The following is a 22,753-nucleotide window of genomic DNA, read 5'->3' as shown; positions in this document are numbered from 1 at the left end:
TTAAATGTAGTTCAAAAAATGAAATTAATTTAAATTTTTTACTTCTCTAAACGGGCTTTATATAAACATCTATCAAATGTTTTTTGGTTATATTTTTAATATCAGGAGATAGATTAAGCATCATATTTCACTATAGCTTTCAACGTGTTAGAATACTCTGATCCTATTAATATTCACAAGTGTGTAAGTTGAAAATTCACTGCATTTGGAGTAAAATAATTATTTAATAGTAAATCAATACTATATAATAAAATGAATATATATCTTTTTTAAATTACATTGAATATTTTTCTCTTATCTAATCGTTTTTATTATTTAAAAATGTTGACGTTAAATATATAATAGATATATTTGTTAGTATTTAAAATGCATAAACAGATACATTTCTACTTTTAAATGTAGCAATTATTTTAAATTATATGTAAATTATTGTTTCCAACATCATTCATTAAAATAATACTTATTTATAACTTATTGATTCAAAGAAAAAAAATATATTATCTTGCTATCTATATATTTAAAAATGTTGTGAAACTATGCTATAAAATCAACGATGTTTATCTAAATGAAAGTAATTAGAAAAAGATATAGTTTTTATTTTTATAACAATTAATAGCTTGTTTTTTCCCAGTAATTGCTTTAATAATTCAATCATTCTTAATACATATTAAATACTACGTATTTTTATGTAAACTAACAAGGCTTTTAATCTTGTTTTATTACAACACAAAATATGGGGATTTTGTAAATTTTATCAACATTGATGAATCATGTAAATATGTGAATTCTTAAAATGTTAAGTGATACTCAAAAATTTGAGAAATCAAAATTAATCTATTTAATAATTACCAAGTTATAGTATATTCAGTTATTTTATTGTTCATAGCGATACAAGTCTTTGTAAGTATCTAACTTCCTGCAGACAAGACATTTAGACGTAAGACGGTTTCATTTGTCCACACGTATATGTTTTAGACCATTGCCTACATCGTCAATTCATTATATCTGCTGTAATAATTTATATATGTATATTTGAAAAATCATAAAAGACCGTATTTGTTCTACGGTTATTTAAGAATACACAGAATAGTGTTCTTAAGTCCTACCCTAATTTCTACTCTAACAGAAAGATAGAGTGGAAGAGATTATAGACATTCATATCAATCAATCAATAGTATCTTCTCTCCAATTAGGCGCATGTATATTATATTTGTCATTGTTATTGTTATCTGAATGCATACATTATGCATATATACCCTAATTACTGAGGTTGCTAAAAATTTATAAATGAGATTTATACAATAATACATTATTATAAAGGAATCAAATGATACAGCAATTGTTGCAACTGGTGAAAACCCAGCTGAAACATCTCAATATCTACAGGCTCTTACTTATTTACTGACATAAGACGTGAGTTGTCCTTGGCCGCGTAGAGTAGCTTCCGCCAGTCAGCCCAATTAGTAGCTTGCTATCGCCAGTTGGTAGTACCGAGCGCCCCCAAAGCGTTGGTTACCTGGTCCTTTCACCGAAGATGCGAACGTCCTCTACCGCGTTTTCCACCTGCGGGTACCGAATCAAACACCGTTACAGGCTCAGCTAAGATTAAATAACAAATTACTAAAAAATTCGCCTAAGTTACGGTCACACTAAGAAGAGAAATCTGTTCACAAGATATACTTCATATTATTACAATCTGACAATATAATTCTGTATAATAGCTGGGGATATATTCGTACTGCAAACTTATCTGGAAACACCATATAAGAGCCAAGCAAATGTAACTTAACCTTAAAATGTGAAAAATTTACAGGCTTCTTGACCCAAGTTGTCAATTAAGTATGAAAAAGTCATGCTTCAATTGGTATGAACATTTGCTATACAACTTTGGGGCATTAGAAATACCTAATATAGAAATATTACAAAGATTCCAATCAGAAACTTTAATAAATATTGTCGAAACTCCATGGTACGTATCAAAATGCTCTATTCATCAGAACTTGAAAATTCCTCTTATAAGAGAATAAATCGAAAAATTCAGTTAGAGATATATAGAAAGGCTAAAAACGGGCAGTCTACCGAAAGGTTGAAGAGGCTCCAAGTTCTGAAACTACCAAATAGAATTTGGGAATAAATGACATAAACTAAACGTAATATAATATAAAAATTGTATAAGTATGTTCTCTTAGTATAATATGTGGTCTTATTGGTCTCAACTATTCCTGGAATTAATTTATTTTCAATAATTTGCTTATTGTTAAATAATTAAAAGGCAAATAAAAAAAATATATATTGTGCTAATAAAACTTACCAGTAATACTGGATCTGAGGTCAATTATTGCTTAGTCTGATAAAGTGATTAACAATAATCCAGTCAAGGCGTAGAGAGGGGTTATGAAGAAACCTCGCAGTTAATAGATAATAAAAGTGATCAAATGCACTGACTCAACATAATAATAATAAAACTGGATACAATATTTATACAATAATTGGTTAATCAAATACATTTTTTACACTTTGAAATATATATATATTTATGAAGAATATTTCATGTCCAAATTCAAATTGATTTAAGTAAAAATTTTTGACAACAGTGTCAAAATAGACTATTTTCGGTTTTAATGAGTAGGATTTTGAACATCAGAAAGACTAACATTTAATCAAAATTTTTAATTATATATAAGAAAAAGTGGTTTTTGAAAATCGATTAAATCCACCATGAAGGACGTAGTCTTAATAGATACATAATTTTTCTAATAAATTTAAAAGATTTTTATAGGTAACTATATATCTATATTGTGATTATGATTTGCCCAACACCAAATTAAATACAAATTCTGATGAGAATCTAAAAAAATGCTATTGTGTTTAATATGTGTATATATTGTGATATATATATTGTGAAGAGTGATATAATTATTGAATTTTACATCAGAAAAAAAATTTTACAATATGACTAAAAAAGATAATTAATTTGCAAGTGAAACTATTTGCGTGAAAGATATTGTAACAAAACTAACTAAAGTTTTTAGTGTTTGGATTTTCTGAAAATTAAGATTATTCGTTTTTCATGATAACTCGATTTACATATACACTGAAAACGCGATTGAGTCACTTTAAGATGTAAATTTTACCTGCATTTTAATTGCAAGTAACTAATTAATAATTAATTATTACTGCATATAATTAATATCATTTCCTAATTAACATTTGAAAATTGATCTATAAACCACAAAAATTATAATAAATTATAATAAATTTCTTATTGATATAAGCTTTGCATTAAGCCCAAAAAAAATGTCAAAAAAATTTAATAAATGTTAAACATTGTTTATTAATATAGCAAAGTTTAAAAACAAAAAATTTTGAATACAACCGATGTAATATCATAAGCTCTTCTGTCTGCCCTGTGCCTATTTTATGCCCAGACAATTTCTTCCTTAAGCCAGTTTTAAGAAATACTTGGAAGTAGATACAACCTCACCATTATGTCGTAAACCATCAATGTACCACTTAATCATTCTCTTGTCCCTGAAGTTCAATTTAGTATTAAAATGCTCCTCCACAAATTTTTGAATACTAGTAAGGGATATTTTACGTCCACTTTCTGTCATACTACGCAATGCCAAATCAACCATAGGTTTCTCAACAGAAATGGAAGAACCAAGCCTCTTTGTAAGAGCTTTTCTTTTTGGGTCTGTACGTTTTTTAGGCTTGGCAATTACATTACTCGTTGTCTCGACAGTTTGTTCCTAAATTTAAAAAGCATATTTAAATTAAATTATTTAATTAATAAGCAAACTTAAACAAACCATTGTAATTAATAACAAATATTGTATTTAAATTAGAACTTCTCGTTAAATTTACAAAAATATGCCAAAAATATACAAAAATATACAAATATTTTTTTTGTAAGTTTACTGTAACATCTTTTGTAGTTCAATATTTTAATAAAAAAAAATTTTTTTATAATAATTAGAAAAATTTTCAATATGCCAAAGAATACTTGATGTGTTAAAAAATAAAATTTTTATAAGAAAATCATCTCTAACTCTATATAATAAAAATGAATTGCTTTTTGTTCATCTTATGTTGAGGTTTTTCCGAGTTAGTGCCACTGCGCACTTTTACTCTTTCTTAGCTGGGGAATTTCTACAGAGTCCCTCCCTTCTCTTTGACTAATTTATGTACTCCTCACAAGTTTCGCTGATTATTCGATGACTGGTCTCAGATCTGCATACCGCCCAGTACGCCTAGTGACTGCTCTGACATTAAATAGTGCTATGTAGGGCAGTCTGTCAGTTTTCGCGTATTTTTTGATCGGGTCTATTCTGAGGTCTTTTATCATGTCATTTGTGCGGATGTACCATGGTACTTTGAACAGTCTTCGGAGAGCTTGACTTTGATCAACTTCTGGGGAGTAGAGTTGACAGCTTTGCTATACGCGAGATCTGGCTGTAGATCAACTTTCTGTACTTAGCACTAAAGTTATTGTGTTTAAAAACTGGCTGTAAGCCCGTCACTTGAAATTGCTGAACTGATTTAGCTAGTTTTTTTTTTAAATAATGTTTGTAATAATTTAAATATTACTAGATTCAGACGAGAGTTTTGTTTGTAATTTTAGCTGTCAATTGTTTTTTACTTTTAATGCAAAATTTTTGATAATAATAAAAAATAAACTATGTATGTTAAAAACTATATCTGACTTTTAGGGAAAATATTATTTAATTACTAAATAATAAAAAAAATAATAATGAAACTAAATGATTAACGGAATTTTTAAGTGTTCTTAATTTTTTTATATATTCATTTATTTTTTTATTTATTTATGTATTTATATATTTATTTATTTATTTTTTTTTTATATATTTATTTTTTTTTATTTATATATGTATTAATTTTTATGTATTTATTTATTTATGTATTCATTTATTTATTTATTTATATTCTTAGATAAATAATTGCTAGTGACAGTGATCTCATAGAAAGCGGGCACATTTAGTCCCAAAGAATTGGGCAGATCATAACAAATCATATTCTTAATAACTTCCCTTTTTTTTCGTATCTCTAATAAATTGAATTTTAACGTCTGTTTTGATGAAAGAAATTAAATTCTTAATATAAACTGTTGTTTTCAATAGAGAGGTATTTTGAAAAATTATCACAAATAATTTAATATAAGAAATAATTCCAAGACCTCTAATGATGGGTATTTGGCAATACTCGAGATAGTTGTATGGTCAGTCAAACATTCAATTAATTAATAAAATATTAAAATACCTTTAATAAAGAAAAAGTATTTGTTGTTACAATTTATATATATATCATATTACGGCAAACACTTTTATTCCAAAAATTTTAAATCTTTAAGATCTTTTAAGGTAGAATGAAAATTCATCTACGTGACATTCCAGCTGTACGGATATTTCTCTTACTAAAATTTTTTTTAACATATTATTTTAAACAATTTAACCCATTTAGACGGCTAATTCTGACGTATTGAAAACTGTCCACTAAAAGGAGTTTTTACTGTATTCGTGTTATGACAGTATTTTGTCACGTTTTGAGATCAAGGAGATCTTCTACAAAAACTTGATGAAAATAATTAAAACTATCTTAAAAATAAATTGTTTTAAATATATTTATATATGTACCATATCAGAATATCTAGAGTACAATGTATATAAAAAAATTTATTGTGTTGAGTTGGTATTGTTTAAAACTTTTCACAGAATTTTAGAAAAAATTTTTTTTTAATTCGCATGACAATTTAACGATTTTTTTGTTGGTTTTATTATGTATGCGAATTACACGAACTATCATTGAAGATAGCTTATTTGGTAATTTGGCCAAATAAAAACTTGACTCTATTAACTGGTTTTGATAAAGCAAATACAACAATTTATACATATCATAACATATCATTTAGAAGAATTTAATTATTATTGTGAAATTAAAATTTTATTTTTTCTTGCAATAAATAAAATATCTGACTTAATATTGAAGCTATTTAATATTACCAATCAGATAAAAACTATTGAAGTGTTCATATATTTTTCAAATAAATTTAAGAATTTGATCAAAAATTACTTTTTTCCCAAAACCAAATTGCTCTTCTGTTAAAAAAAAATAATCTCATGAATTTAGAATTATAGATTTGCTTCTGTCCGGCACATGCACGGTGGCACCTTAAGCCACTCAAGGGCTTTCTTTTTTGAGGATCTTGTCAAACTTCAGAACTTCCCATTAAATAGCACCATAAGCTTTGCTCAAAGGTTTTAGATGGTTTTAATCCTTAGGTTTTCAATAATACGCTAACACAATGGGCCTATAGGCATAAGTGAATCCCCTTGAGATCGCCAGTATAACCTAACCTAACCTAGCTGCTTTAATCGATTTTACACCTATTAATTTTATTTCTAATGGTCATAGTATATAAAAAATAAAAAATAAAATTTGAAGCGGATCTCGATTAATACAAAAACTTCTCATATAAATAGTATTATATATAAATATATATAGTAAGTAATATTAGAGCACTCAGCATTTATAATTGATTTGGATTTAATTAATTGGAACTAATTAATAAAATAGTTTTGAATACCCAACTTTTGACAAAATTACCGAATAATGTGGTTTTATTTACAAGAATATGTAACTTAACCAACAGATCCTACGGCAGATGTACAATATGTATATACATTGTGACCGAAAAGTTTCCGGAAAATTTTAAATAAAACGCAAAATTCTTAATCTTCATCAATATTTATTTTATCTCCTTCAAAATATGCTCCATTAGAAGCGATACACAAATGCCAACGTTTCTTCCAATCATCAAACATTATAGGCGCTTTCCGGTATGGCTTTGAGTTCCCTCTGCGAATTCTGTTTTACGTCTTCTATGGATTCAAAACGCGTTCCTCTGAGTGGTAATTTGAGGTTGGGAAACAGGAAAAAGTCACACGGTGCAAGATCAGGTGAATACGGTGGCTGTTCGATGGTATTTATTGAATGTTTGGCCTTAAAATCGTTGATAATGTTGAACAAATTGAGGTGAATCGGAACAAGCCGGGCGTTGACACGTCGCATACACAAATTGTCCACCAAAATCAAACGAGCCATCTCACGACCGATGCCTAGCTCTCGTGCTATCTCTCTAACACTCACATGAGGATTTTTGAACACGATTTCCTTTGCCTTTTCAATGTTTTCGTCGGTGGTAGAGGTCGAAGGTCGTCCAGAACGCGGCATGTCTTCGACGGTCGTACGACAGTCCTGAAAGGCTTTGTACCACTCATAAACTTGAGTTTTCGATAAAACTGATTCCCCATAAGCCTTTTGTAGCATTCGCAACGATTCTGCACACGAAATTTCGTTCGAAAAACAAAATTTGATGCAAACTCTTTGTTCAATATTTTTTTCCATTGTTTTTTTCGCAACGCACTACTGAGGTGAACTGGTTTCAACAGCTGCCGTAAACGAACTGTCTGACAGATCGCGCTCATTTTTGGCATAGTAATTAAGGAATGCTGCCAAACTACATAAACTTAAAATATCGAAAAATATACAGCGCGCGAATTTTAAATGAGAATTTCCGAAAGCTTTTCGGTCACAATGTAAATATGACACAATACAAAAAAAAATTCAATATACATACATATGCTTCGAATATTTATTCATCATCAACTGCGATCCCTTGTCATATCTCTGTTTCTTTATATTCTCAATTTGTTTACCGGCAATATTCTAAAATCAATTTTAACTTTATCTATCTATTTATGAGTGACATCCATTTTTATGGTTCCCGTGGTTGCAGGTTCTCCATTTGTTTACCCACAATGTTCTCAAATCAATCTTAATTTCATCTATCTATTTTTTTTTTGAATGATATCCCTTTTTATGGATCCAGTTGTTCCAGGTTTTCCAGGTTTGTTTACCCGCAATGTTCTTAAATCAATCTTAACTTCATCTATCTATTTTTTTAGTGATATCCATATTTAGTTCCAGTGACTTCATGTTTCTCATGACGCTTCCTTTCAATATGCATTCTGATTACTTCTCATGACCTACCCAATTAGGGTTTTTTTTATAAAACGCGTAATAGTTTTATCTTCTATGAGTCGATCTAACCTATTACTTTTCTATCTATCTTATCATAATATGAAGTGATCAATTATATTTAGTTTCCACCTAAAATTAAGTAACTTACCCTTATTCTTCTTATTAATTGAAGCCAAAATAGAGGTTTATTACTGCCAATAATAAAATTGAATAAAAAACATATTGTTTTAAATCTGGCAATTATATTTGAATTCACAATTGAAATCCTCCGCATAGAATTTTCGGAATCTTGACATTAAATTGCGAAAAATTATTATAAAATAGTTTTACTGATATTTCTGTAAACCAGAGACGTCATTTTTGATAACAATAACTTAGTCAACTATAATAAAGTTTATACATAATAACTCTTATCAATCGGAGCCAATAAGTCTACTATATAACTAATGTACCAAATTTTCATCTTCGTGTCAGTTTGCTGGAATACTGATAATAAATAAACGCTGATAGCCAGTCAGTATTGCATTTATTCTAATCTACTGTTATAATTTTTCGTAAAACTTTATAGATTAGATAAAAGTTCTAATACCTAACAAATATTCTTTGTGATGATTCAGTTCTGTTTTTATTTATTAACAATAAGAAGGTTAATTGGTGAATAACTAAAAGCTTATATATTTATTAAAATATTTTAAACATTATGAAATAGCTTTATGACCCGAAACTTGAATATAATTTTATCCCACAATTTAAAAGGGAAGCTGAAATATTATTAATAATGAGTTCTAGAAAGTAATATTATTAAATAATAATAAAAATAAATAATATTAATATTATTAGTATTATTATAATTACTATATTCCAAACAAAAAACTAAAAAAGACATATATATATAAAAGATATATATAAAAAGATATATATATATACATATTTTTAAAAATATAGTTGTGTGTGTGTTTAAATAGAAAATAAATAAACATTAAAAATGATTACATATATATCCTTATATCCAGGAGTTCGCAAAAGCACATTACTCACGGAACAATATATGTTCCGAAGCGTCCAACGAAATAAGAATGACACGAATTGTTATAGTTCTATGTTCCACAAAGAAAAATAGATAATAAGAAAAAGATTACACTATAATTAAGTTAAGTGATTAATAAAAGGACTATTTTTAAATTAAAAAGACCCTCAGTACCTTATAAAAATACAATACAAAGTAGAAAAACAAAATATCTTATCATGGGTATCAGAACACCTTAGCTAAATGTTATAAAATTGCCGAAATGCAGTCAAGTTGTGACTAAGGCGCAACCTTAATTAGTGTTTGTTAATCAATCAACAGGAGTCAAGGTCTATTATATTTGTAAACACGCATTTTTGAATGCATAATGCTAATAAAATTAGAATTGCAATTACATTAGATAAAATTAGATAATCTAGTCATTAGATTAGATAAGTGAAAATTGTAAATACATTCAAACATAATATGTATATTTACACACAACACAGTGAGGTACACAATATTAATAAAATAAGTTACACTATGACTCATACCACAATAAAGTAATGCTCAAAATAAGGTTTAGAGAAGAAATAATAAAATTAATAAAGTTAGTAATAAATACAATGATTATATACACTAGTATTGAAATTTAATTTAAAATTAAATATATAAGTATATAAAAGTCATCATTACATATCAAAATAAAATTTTGATTAAGTGATCTAATAATACCACTTTAATTTACCTCACACTATATATATTTCAATAGCCAGTTAGATATGTAGGTATCACGCAGATAGTTTCAAACAAGCTTTCACGCTAAAGAAAATTGACATTTATAATTCCCATTCTTCTCATATAGCAAAACTGCTCTCAAATTTTTTATAAGCGCTACGGCTACATCCTTAATACTTTAAGAATACTCCTTACTACTAGATCTCCTTACTAGCTAGATAGGAATGTCCGTGTCGAGCTTACATTGGTGCAGCAACATTTTGGGTAATTACAGAGTAAACGAACTTGCCAAAGCAGGGACCCTGCTTTCTGACATCTATTTCTCGGATATTGAGTTCCCACTTGCAGCAGCTAAGCTAGCAATTAAACAAAAATATTTGAGTATAGCTAAATCTGGGCAGATGAATATTCCGATCAGATATCAAAATCTACTTGATCCAAACTGAACAAAAAGCATACCAATTAACTGCTTCAATTAGAACAGAACTTACTCAGCACTATAATATCGTTGTTAATGGGTTACTGCATAATATGAAGATATGCTATGGGAATTGGTCTATCCTATAATGACTTTTGTGGTGGTTGTTACTTTAAAGATAACAACCCATCTTGATTGCAATGTCTATCTTGGGCCAATAGAAAATTAAAAATCGTTTAGGCAGTTTTGCTTACCGATCTGACAGAGCTGTCATCCTATAAAATAGAGACTTAACCTAGTTTATAGACTTATCAGATTGGTTCACTTTTACCTAAATAGGGAAGTCATTCCTTTCACGGTTATTTGTATGTTGACCACTGTAGTCCTTTTGGGTGTACTATTGGTCTACGCATAAACAACGTTAATATCTAATATTAGAATGTACCATTATTTGAGTTTTAATATACAAAGCTACCACTCTAACCTAATGACACTTTCTTGTCTCTAAAATGCAGTTAGAAATACTGCATTTTAATGTCGTATTTTATTCCTTAAATTAACAAAAATTTGTATTTTTGACTCATATCCAACTGTGTCTTCTGACCCTAAAGAAAGTGCAACACTTTCCATTTCGTCGATTAGAGATTAAGAACCACTGCTCTATACAAAATTGATTTGTCAATTTGTGATTTAGCCTAGAAGTATGCTCCAAAGTTTTTGTATATAATTAAATTTTCTTTTGTTATTATTTTAAAAGTTAGTACATTATTGAAACTTAAGTTTAGACAGTACAGTACAGTAAATAAAATATAGTACTTATTATTTAATAACCATCTTTATTGGAGAAACCGATGCTGTAAGAATTCAATGAATTTTTGGTGAAAATCTAGTTAAAACCAACGGTTCTTGCTGTACATTCTTAAGCATACTTAACCCTCGCTTTACCAACCAAATAAATAAATAAATAACTATCAATTTGAATGTAAAATCTTGTTATAGCTTAAAATTTTGATGGTATTTGCTGTTAATTGATTTATATGACGGAAATATTACACGTGAAATAATGTCTTACCGTTTTTGTTTGAAATAAAATACATATTTGACTGATGTGATTATCTTTCCAAACGCTTACTTGTGCTCTACATGAGCAAATGTAAGCGTTTGAGATAAAAGATAAAAGAGCATAACCAAATGCTGTTCAAGCAATACTTTCTTATGTGCCACATAAATCATCATCCCAATGGCATCATAGTCAGTAGAGACGTTCCTTTAAAATCGATCCCTCTCCTTATAATATGTATATATCGACACCTAATATCTCCTAAAAAAAACAACGCCTTCCACGTGCAGCAAAATTTGTCGATCACACCCAAATGGGATCATGTTCAGTAGAGCTGTCCCTCTAAAAAACATTGGTCGATCCCTTTCTTCGTATTATGAATATATCGACACCTAATATCTCCTGGAAAAAAAAACGCCTTCCATGTGCAGCAAAAATTGTCCTATCTTAATTGAGATTAGGATATAGCAATGTGTCTAACAATTACTTGCCACTCATAAATACACTAAATCTCAATGTGTGCCCTAACTGCAACTTTATAGTTTTGATGACGCCTACCTGTTTTCAGATTCAAATGCAAACACTAAATTGAGTCCAATCTTTGAACTTTGAACCTGCTCCATTGAAGTAGCTGGGTTTCTTCACCTTTACTAAAGTTGACTTCAATTGAAATCGCACCTACATCCTCACTTCATTCTTACTATTAAACAATCCTATCCCCTCGCTACCATCATCTAGCCTCATCCTAACCGTACACGTATTTGTAATTCCTTTCATGTAATCTACTAAATATGTTATATCTTCATGGATTTACAACAACAACATTGACTGTATTATAACTAATAAGACTGTATTTATTGCTTATAGTACCGTCTCTGTTGTTGTTGTAAATTCGTAAAGATCTATCAATTACATACAAGAAATTACAAATACGTATATATGGAAGCGAGGGGAGAGAATTGTTTAACAGTAAGAGTAGAGTAGTGCGAACAATAGTTTTCTAACATTTGAAGAATTTTATCATCTTATCTTATAGTAAGTAAGTAAGCAAGAGTTTATTAATTTATTGCTATTACAGATATGCTTTTATAATACAATGATCCTAACAAAGAGTACATACAATAAAAAAATAGATTAATTAGATTATTATCTCATCTTATCTTATCTTATCCTATCTTATCTTATCTTATCTTATCTTATCTTATCTTATCTTATCTTATCTTATCTTATCTTATCTTATCTTATCTTACTTACTACTATCTTATCTATCTATTATCTAAATCTATCTATTACTACTTATCTACTTATCTTATCTTATCTTATCTTATCTTATCTTATCTTATCTTATCTTATCTTATCTTATCTTATCTTATCTTATCTTATCTTATCTTATCTTATCTTGTCTTATCTTATCTTATCTTATCTTATCTTATCTTATCTTATCTTATCTTATCTTATCTTATCTTATCTTATCTTATCTTATCTTATCTATCTTATCTTATCTTATCTTATCTTATCTTATCTTATCTTATCTTATCTTATCTTATCTTATCTTATCTTATCTTATCTTATCTTATCTTATCTTATCTAATCTTATCTTATCTTATCTTATCTTATCTTATCTTATCTTATCTTATCTTATCTTATCTTATCTTATCTTATCTTATCTTATCCTATCTTATCTTATCTTATCTTATCTTATCTTTATCTTATCTTATCTTATCTATCTTATCTTATCTTATCTTATCTTATCTTATCTTATCTTATCTTATCTTATCTTATCTTATCTTATCTTATCTTATCTTATCTTATCTTATATATTATTTGTTATATTATTTGTTACATTCAAAATAGAGTTACAATCAATTTAATTAAAATTGTTTTAAAATTATTATTGATATTAATATTCTTTTTTATTTTTAGTTAAAGATTTAAAATGAGTTTCCATAGCCGAAGTTCAAGCGAAATAGAAGTAATTCAATATCGCGATGTACTGCCAGTATTCATCAAAGACTTTTTTATGGACTTTAATTTTGCGGATGTCAAACACAAATTTAAGATAAAGAATTTATTTACAGAAAGTGACTTTATATCACTAACTGAAGACTTACGGGTACTATAAATATAATAAAACTATATTTTGTTAAGTTTTAATTGATAATTTTCCTGTCATTTATATAGAAATCACCCAAACAACAAATTCTACAGCTTTTTCACATATTATGTTCAAATGAAAATCTTATACCAGATTTTTTGGATTTGATCGAATACGAATACAAATGGCTTGTTGACAAGATTAAATATGAACGTAACACACCAAGTAAAGAGACCTCTCATTATATTGACGTTAGCAAATCACTGCGCAGCAGATACCAAAATCACACTGAGTTTAATGTACTTCGCATAGAACCAGTAAGTATATTAATCAGCAAATATTATATTTAATTAAACAAATTTTTAATAAATTTTATATTGACTTTCTAGTATACAAAATTACGAAATGCGTTAAGACAACTGCAACCACACCATAAAGTTGTATTGGTTGGAGAGTATGGTTTGGGTAAAAAGTGGCTGGCCCTTGATGTTTGTTACGAATATACCGTGCTTCAATCAATGAATTTCAAAATCTTTAGATTTGATGTTAGCAAGTGCAATAGTCCTGAGGAAGATCTAAGAGTCTTACAGGAGTTTTATATAGTTCTAGAAAATACCAATTATGTAAAAAGTTACGATAGCATCTCTAATCATATATTGGATCTGCAACAACGAATTAGACAAAAATTAACAAGAAATGAGTATAAAAACTGTTTAATCATTCTGGAAAATGTGCAAAACGCTAAATCATATCAAGCATTCAATTTAGGCTGTAAAATGTTGATAATAACACGTTATAATGCAGTGAGTGATTCACTTTCATCTAAAATGAATAGAATAATTGATATGGAAAGAAGATTAACACAAAATGAGTTCTTTTGCTTGTTTGAGAAATATCTTAATCGCAATCGTCGAGAGTTTCCATCAAATGCAACAGATATATATGAACACTGTAAATGCCATCCGTACTTACTGAGCATAGTTGCAAAAAATATGCGACAAAAATATTTTGATTGGGCGTACTGGATACGTAAGTTAAAATGCAATGGGTAAGTAGTATGGAATTGGATTAAGTAAATTATTTTATAAATGATTTTATTTATATTTTCTTTATAGATTTTCTTCTGAACTTACCGCAGTAAAATGGTCTTTCGATGTATTGTCTGAACAAAATTTGAATTTATATGAAACGTTTTTAATCTTCCAGCAAAAAACATCTATTCCAATTAAGGTATTCCAATTTTATTTTATTCTTCTACATAAATAATTACATTATATATTCTATATATAATCAATTTTAGTTACTAGCCGCTCTTTGGGATAAAACTGAAACTGAGTCCGAAGACATAATCCAAACATTCCATAAGTTCTCTCTTGTCCATAAGGAAGGAAAAGAAATCACTATACCATATATTTACAATTTATATTTAAAGCAAAATGTAAAAGACTTAAATGAATTGGACTTACATAGAAAAATCATCGATTATTATGAGTAATTATTTGAAAAAAAAAATCACTACTAAATTATTAGTATAGCTTTCTTTTTTTTTAGGGTTGATAAAATTTTAAATCGCAATGATATCGACTTCTGTGATATAAAACATGACAAATATTTTTTCGAGAATATTGGTTATCATATACATGAAGCAAAACGACATGATTTATTTCAAATATATTTTGATTTTAAATTTTTGGAACAAATTATAAGAACCGTTGACTTAGCATATACTATTGCACTTTTGAAATGTTACGAAAATGAAATCATAAGTAATAATTTTTAATATTTATATCTAATATTTATTAGCAAAATATGTATTTATAAAGTTCACACTAATGATAGTTATTACGTTTTCAATTGCCAAATCTAGATTTACTCTCAATCAGACACTTTTTGTTTAAATTTTGTACCCTATTCTGTAACATATTTAGGGTACTATCATTATTTGACAACTACATTGGGTAGTCAGTATTACTCAAATTAAAAAAGTAATTTAATCCATATAAAATTAATTCATTCAATGTTTTTTTATACTTATTACTAAGTTTGATATCTTATTAATACAAAAAAATACGTATTTCCAGCAGTTTTCTTCTGTCCATAAGTTTACCTTGTCAGATATAAAAAATTTAAAAAAAAAAAGGCTTTTTCAATCAAATAAAAATTAGAATAAATAGAAATAAAAACTAATGTATTTGTTAAAACATGTGTTCACAAAAGCCCAAATATAATTTTCGTAATTTTTGCCAGCGCCATAGTAACTGTTACTTGCCACTAGACGGCGGCGATATAATGCATGTGGTTAACCACTTGTTTGGATTCCATAGTACTATAATGATGAAAAAATGTAATAATAGTGAAGAGAAAAGGAGAGTAGTTTTTCAAATAAATATCAAACTATTCTCATTTACTTAAACTTGTGTTATTCTACTATTTATTACAGACATTATTACAGACCATAAAATTTGAAGTTAGAACTTACCTGATACTTAATGGGTTAAATACAAAAGAATATACATGTTTGTAATATAAAAAACTAGGCAGTTATATAAAAAATGTGTTATGCAGACAGTCAAATTACAATTCTCAATACTGTTACTGCTATTTTGATAGCATTATGGTAGACTTGATTAGCTTAATTATTTTTAAGTACTTGAGTTCAGTTCAATTAACGTCCACATTTATTTTCTTCTACCAACGAGACGTTAACAGAATTCAATATATTATATATTATAATATATATATTTTTTATTTTCTGTTACCAATGAAGTTAGTACGTATAGATTCAGCTGCCCTCACCAATTGAGATTGGCCCCTTCAACGGCGATATTTTGGTGGCTGTGGTTAAAACTCAAATTTACGCGGGTAGAATGACTGTATTCATTTACTTTTATTCAATGTGGAGTAGCATTTTCCAACCGGGTACTCTGACCCAAAAAACAGTAGATCTAAATTATATATAAACGTATAGCTACAATTCGTACCGGCAAAATACCTTGGAATTTCAATAGGAATGTTTATCGGCGTATTAATCTGTGTTAAGCCTTAACGGCAGGTAATCATGTAAACTATGAACTCTGCATTTAAGTGTAATTTTGTTACTCTGACAAAATATCTACTATATCTATATAAACTCTATATCTATACGAGTTTTAATAATCGAGAACTTAAATTGTACTAAAAAAGTATCTCGAGTGAAACTTTACCATAGATTTAGTTATTGAAAACGCTGATAATTATAAAATACTTATATAAAGTTAAATTTTAAAGTAATAATTTGTTATATGTCCTTACATCCATTTTTATTGAAACAATTGTTTTATTCCAAAATTTTAGATTTAGATAATCGTAAAGAACAACTCCTACACGAATTATATGCTTTTTTGCCAAAAATTGAAGAGAGATTAACTGCTTCAGCTTATACATGCCTTCTTCAATATGCATTAATGGCAAACGGTGCAATACGTGAAAGTGCGTTGAGGCAAGTGGAATTATATCCAAATCGTACTTGGTTCACAGAAAAGTATGTATTTATAATCAGAATAAAAATGAACTTAAACTTTTATTTGAATAAATATTATTTCAGCGGCTTTTTCCATCAACAACGACAGATTGTCAATTTGCCAAATGAGGCAAAAATGGTGCATATACTAAAGCATTATGAGCCAGATATATGTATTGTCGTTTGCGAGAACAATATCCTGCTATTAGATGTTTCTCTGGAATGTTTAACTGGTCCTATATCTTTGACTAATGATGACAACAACCATTCGCCAATAATTGAAGCGCGCTTATTTCGTAAAGATGAATTTCTGCTTACACTCAATAGAAATGGTGAATTGTTATTGTGGTCCATTGCAGACGACCGTCGCCGGGCTTTTCGTAGGCCTAGCACCAAGCAAAAGGTTTATTGTTAACACATATATTATTAATTTAAACTAATAGGAATATCATTTTATAACCACTTATATTTTAGATTAATCCAATAAAATGTAAGCAAATCACTAGGCAAAGGAATTTGTGCAAACAAAACATACGTGATATACCAATTTATATAAATGGCAAGATTGTTGCATTTGACGTTGAAGTTGGTGCAAGTACCGATAATATCAATTTGCATGTCGCTTGTGATAGTGGTGATATATATTTTTTTAAATGGAATGCTTATGACAAAGAATTTGAATATGGCAAACGTCCCATACTGCGAACCAATATTCGAGATATTCGTTCGTTTTGTATATTAAAAAAATACTATATGCTGCTTAATGCTTCAAATAAAATTAGTTTCTGGAATCTTAAAGATAGTTCAAATGAAGATGAACCATTTTATTGGCCGGTACAAGACACGAAACTTGTATGCTACCAAATTTATCAAGACGATGGTTATAGCAACATAATTTTTGTATTTGAGAACAAGATTCTATTATTGAGCTTTAAGAATGAACACAATTTCTTACTTAAGAATGCGATGCTTAATGAAATTTATACGTACAATGAATACAACAGCTATATTACCTGTGCCAAAATTTCACCCGATAATAAATATTTAGTTTTGGGTACAAAACGTGGCCTTATTGTCTTAAATATAACTTTCCAATTAGAAAGGTTTGAAAGCAATATAAGCGAAATTATTCCATGTGAAATGTTTCGAAGAAATGTTAGCGAAACTATCTCATGTGTTGATATCTACGCGTCAAATGATCGTATATATAAATACGTCATTATTTGTGGCTCAAAAAATAAGAATGCTTTAAATCTTTTCGCCCTACGTCAAAATTTAAAAGGTTCACTTGAATGGGATCACGTAGATACACAAGATAATAGCGATCAATATAATACACTACAGTTGGAAGCAGATGTATATTTAAGAGGCCGCAGATTATTTGATATTACCAACGAGGATGGCACAGTTCTTTTGGCTGTTGATTCAAAGAACAGAGTAAGTTATTTAAATGTATGATTTAAGGTATAATTTTTTTATTCATTTATTTGTGAATTAATACTAACTAATTTTAAAATTTGATTACCGGTATTCAATATATATTGCAACCAGCTCAGTAACAGTGTCACAGCAACAATGCAAAGAGGAACTATGGTATTTATTTACCGAGTTCATTACTTCAGATTGTGAATTCCACTTATTCTATTTTTGTTTTCCATTTTTTCTGAGGCATTATTAAACAGTATGTTACACAGAGTCATTTTATTATTGCAACGTATTATATATACGAAAAACTTACTAATAAGCAATCTTAATATCTCAATTCAGGAGTTGAAAGAAGCAACTGTGTACTGTGTTTACCAAAATGAAACATACGGATTTGGATTGTATTACAGACTAAATTTATTTGAAGAGGTTAGAATATTCTCGCGTTAGGCATGCCTGTCGTAAGAGACGACTAAAATCCCGGTGCCACGCCGACACTTGTATAAGAAGTGTACATGGTAGTAAGTGATCCGCTTGCGACATTTGACCAGAGATGGATATATCTGGTAACTCTGGGGTCAGCGGCCCGCAGCTTCGGCTGTGCTGACCACTTGTGGTTGCACTCGAGAGGATTGTTGTTAAAACCCAAAGTCACGCTGGTAGAATAATTCAAGTATTAGTTTATCATTCATTCGGCGTGGAGTGCGTATTCATCACCAGTTGCTGTGACTCAAAGATCAGCAGAGCTTTAAATGGGCCTCGCATCAAACCGTAATGAACATCGTAATGTTAAGCCTCCATAGCATAGAACCTTATGTTAAATAACATATAGATCTAGATGTAGACTAAATTTATTATAAGCTAACAGAAGCTTACAAACTAAACATTTTGTGCAATATAACTTTCTTTGTCTAAGCTACAATATTATAAATATATATATTATTTATATATATAACATTATGTATATACAAGCTCATAAACCATAAAATAAATAAAATTTCTGCTATTTACTTTTTATAAGATCTGCGATGGTTTTGTTTTTTCTTGTAAAGTGTTATGGAGCCCTTTTTGAGCATACAATTTAAGAGAGCATTAAATGTGGCAATTGGTCTTGATCACGCTAGATTGCTAGCTAGGCGTATTAATGTCCAACTCAGTTAGATTCCTGTGCACAGGGACATCTAGTATAGCCCTGCATTTTTATTTTATTTTAAAAAATCTCTCTTAGGGTTATATTATGTAGAGTATATAGGCTCGTTATGAGCAAAATTGTTATTGTTTTCAATGCAAATTATAAAATTGAGAATGAGAGAAAAAACAATATGTCATGACAGCCAAAGCTATCTATCAGTAATAAATCTCAACATTTGTGTGTTATAGAAGCAAATTATTACAATTTCTGTGACACTCTGCATAACATGAATTTTCGTCAAAGTGACAATTTTTGACAATTTTTTTTTTAAAATATAATAGATATATTATATATAAAAATACGATTTATATTAATTTAAAAATATTAATAGGTACATCAAATACCAACAAGTTCCACAAAAAATTGGTCGGTTATATTACCTTCTATATCATCGTATTCTATCACAGCTATAACAGCTGTAAAGCAAAAGATTTTCATTGGTCATGAAAATGGTGCTATACAAGATTTATCCAGCGAAACGTATGAAACTATCTTCAATCAAGCGGTATCGTATCTACAACTAGTGACTGAAAATATACTCGTTGCATCGTCAGTAAAGGAAGACAAAACTTACGTTAAATGTTTACTTTCGGAAATTGTAAAGTATCTCGACAGTGATACGAAAATCAGTTTTATGATATTAGAACGATTTTTATTGCTTGTACATAAAAACGGTGTTATAACGGTAGGTTTTTTATTTGTTCAATATTTATTCGAATTAATTAATATTTTTTATATTTATTAGATATTGGACGCTGCCAATGATTTCATTCCTATTTCATTCCAGGGCATTTGCTATTTAGATGATATATATACATACGAATCGGGTTCTATATATTTAAATGGTTATGATTGCATAAATAATTTTTTGTTTTTGGCAATAACTAATAATATTTATGTAAGTATGAAATAAACAATAGTTTTCTATGACTTTAACCTTTATGTCAACACGCGCACAGAATACTTAAGAAGAATGTACTGATTCGAGCCTAATTTATCTTAAGTTTTAGGTGATATCTTGACTACCTTCAAATATTCAATAGCTTACTAAAATATGGTTTTATATACGTTTTCTACGATTTTCTTATAGTGTATTATAGTATAGTAGTACATATGAAATTATACATATTGTCTATACTGAACAAAAGCCTTTTGTCATATTTCTGGTAGTAGCATGATTTCACTCTTCTAAAATTTTTGTTCTTTCTTAGCCAAAAACTGATCAGATTTTTAACACCCACAAATTTAAAGTAAAAGTTTTGCCGTCTAACACATTTTGTAGAGATCAAATTAAATTATAATTAGAACGTGCCAGATCAATAAAATATATTGGGTGTAGCAGTATATCTGATCTACTATTTACAAGCTTTTGGTGAGTTACCAAAGATGTATGGCGCCTCAGATTATATTGGTACAACACTACATTTTTTTTTTTATTGTTTAATATTGATCTTTTCTATTTATGTGAATCATTCAGTTTGTCCAGCTGATAACTGTATAAGAATTAATCGTTATGTTACCCGAAAGCTCAAAAATGACTGAAATGAAATTTTAAAACAGTTGGCATTAGCTTTTTTAATGAATATAGTCTTCTCAAATATACTGCACCAGTTTAACTTTATTGCTTTATGACCCCTTATGCTGTAAAGTGAAGATGCGTTTCAAATATAGATCATTTCCTTAATATTTTTCATTTCTAGTGATGATAATCTCATTTTAAAAATGATCAAAAATGGATAGTTATTTTTTTGAAATTTTAAAAGCAAATCACAAATATCAAGGAGACGACACAAATTTATTTCCGTAAAAATATGTGAAACCTTTATGTTGAATTTTAAGATTAAACCAAGTCATATTAAATTATCATAAGGAGTTATATACAATCAATTTAATCTCTCAACGATCTAATGTTTCTAATGTTAGGTCCAAGTGATCCTTCAAAACCTGGTGTATCTTCAACATCAAAATTGCGAGATTGAAATTTTGCAAACCAGTTTTGGCCTTGGCGTTCTATCAAAACATCTTTTACATACCCATAGGAAAATTTTGTTGTTTTTTCAACTGCATTATTAACTTTTCAATAGTACACAAGAAAAATTTGACAAAAATCTTGCTTCTTACTTTCCATCTTACTTTCCATAGCCCACCAATTAACAACTACTGTGTGAAATCAATTGATATTTTTCATAAAAAAGCTTTGCTATCTATCTATTGAGGCTATAAAATAATTTTGGGGCTTAAGTGTGAAGTTGTCTGTTGAGAAAAAACTAAATTACATTTCGAAAGGTCTAATATCATATTCCAAAAACTAGTCAAAATAAAGTTTAAGGGTACAAAGCCGCAAGTAATTGTTGAAATTACCACTTCGACCAGCACCTCTACAGTTGGATATATATTAGACTTACTGCTCTCAGTAACACCCAAACACAGCTGAAGGTGTGTAACATACAACAACTTTTATTACTCTTTCATGTTGTTAGGGGTCTTATAAGAGCATACTGGGGGTCGTCTGTTGGGTGTACGTTATATTCTAAGTGTTTACGCGTTCACATAAAGGTTAAATAAATAGTTTAAATAAGAAATAAAGAAACAATATATACAAATATTTTATTTTATATTTATATTTCATATTTTTGCTTTTTTAGCCGCAATTAAAGGTTTATTAATAACCAAATATAGATCCATGTGCAATCATATTCAGCACAATTGTGCGCAGATTTTAGATAAAGGTTGACAAGGTAAAAAAGTCAAAACCATTGTGTTCATTTAAATGTATATTGTGTAACATTTACCTTCAGTTGCAATAATTGCAAAATTTTTACATATCCCAACTTACACTCACTCCATAAAAATAGTTTCACCTGGAACTTCTTCACAAATTGTCTTTTAAATGTTTTTATATAGAAGCACGAAATTAAATTCTAAAATTGCAAATTTTATGTAATTTTACTAAAAATATTAACAAATCAGCAATACTACAACTTCACATTGAAGTAATTAGTAAAAAAATTAACAACGGCTTATATATGTTATATATTAGAAATAATTGATTTTCAATTTGGCCCATTTCAATAATATATAGTAAATGTACTTAATCTAACTTTCTGTATTCAATGTTATTTAAACTTAACGCACTTTAATTAGTTTTCTTTATTTATTATTAATTAGGGTGTCTCATATAAGAACTGCGATTATATCTGGGCATGAACAAAATAACAGATACACATATGAACTACAGCTTGACGGGTAGAACGAGATA

The 22,753-nt window shown here is 28.5% G+C and overlaps 2 protein-coding genes across 2 annotated transcripts in view; one reads left to right on the top strand and one right to left on the bottom strand.

Annotated features, from left to right (window-relative positions):
* The window catches only part of LOC119674473, a 30,760-nt gene extending 9,287 nt beyond the window's left edge, over nt 1-21,473 (top strand). Inside the window, exons 2-13 of the mRNA XM_038085612.1 lie at nt 13,207-13,396; nt 13,465-13,695; nt 13,768-14,426; nt 14,494-14,608; nt 14,679-14,869; nt 14,930-15,144; nt 16,712-16,898; nt 16,962-17,280; nt 17,352-18,314; nt 19,826-20,179; nt 20,240-20,339; nt 21,418-21,473. Coding sequence (XP_037941540.1) covers nt 13,220-13,396; nt 13,465-13,695; nt 13,768-14,426; nt 14,494-14,608; nt 14,679-14,869; nt 14,930-15,144; nt 16,712-16,898; nt 16,962-17,280; nt 17,352-18,314; nt 19,826-20,179; nt 20,240-20,339; nt 21,418-21,473 — 3,567 coding nt within the window. The 5' untranslated portion in view covers nt 13,207-13,219. The remainder of the gene's footprint in view (nt 1-13,206; nt 13,397-13,464; nt 13,696-13,767; nt 14,427-14,493; nt 14,609-14,678; nt 14,870-14,929; nt 15,145-16,711; nt 16,899-16,961; nt 17,281-17,351; nt 18,315-19,825; nt 20,180-20,239; nt 20,340-21,417) is intronic.
* On the bottom strand, nt 3,306-3,853 carry LOC119682185. Its single transcript, XM_038095550.1, has 2 exons — nt 3,813-3,853; nt 3,306-3,752 (listed from the first exon to the last, which is right to left on the bottom strand). Exons 1-2 carry the CDS (start codon nt 3,813-3,815, stop codon nt 3,441-3,443), a joined length of 315 nt encoding a protein of 104 aa, XP_037951478.1. The 5' UTR covers nt 3,816-3,853; the 3' UTR covers nt 3,306-3,440.
* Nucleotides 21,474-22,753: the final 1,280 nt, after the last annotated feature.

The sequence above is a fragment of the Teleopsis dalmanni genome, chromosome 2 (genome assembly GCF_002237135.1).
Source record: "Teleopsis dalmanni isolate 2A chromosome 2, ASM223713v2, whole genome shotgun sequence".
NCBI classification, from domain to species: Eukaryota; Metazoa; Arthropoda; class Insecta; order Diptera; family Diopsidae; genus Teleopsis; species Teleopsis dalmanni.
This window is presented reverse-complemented; position numbering and strand designations above follow the sequence as displayed.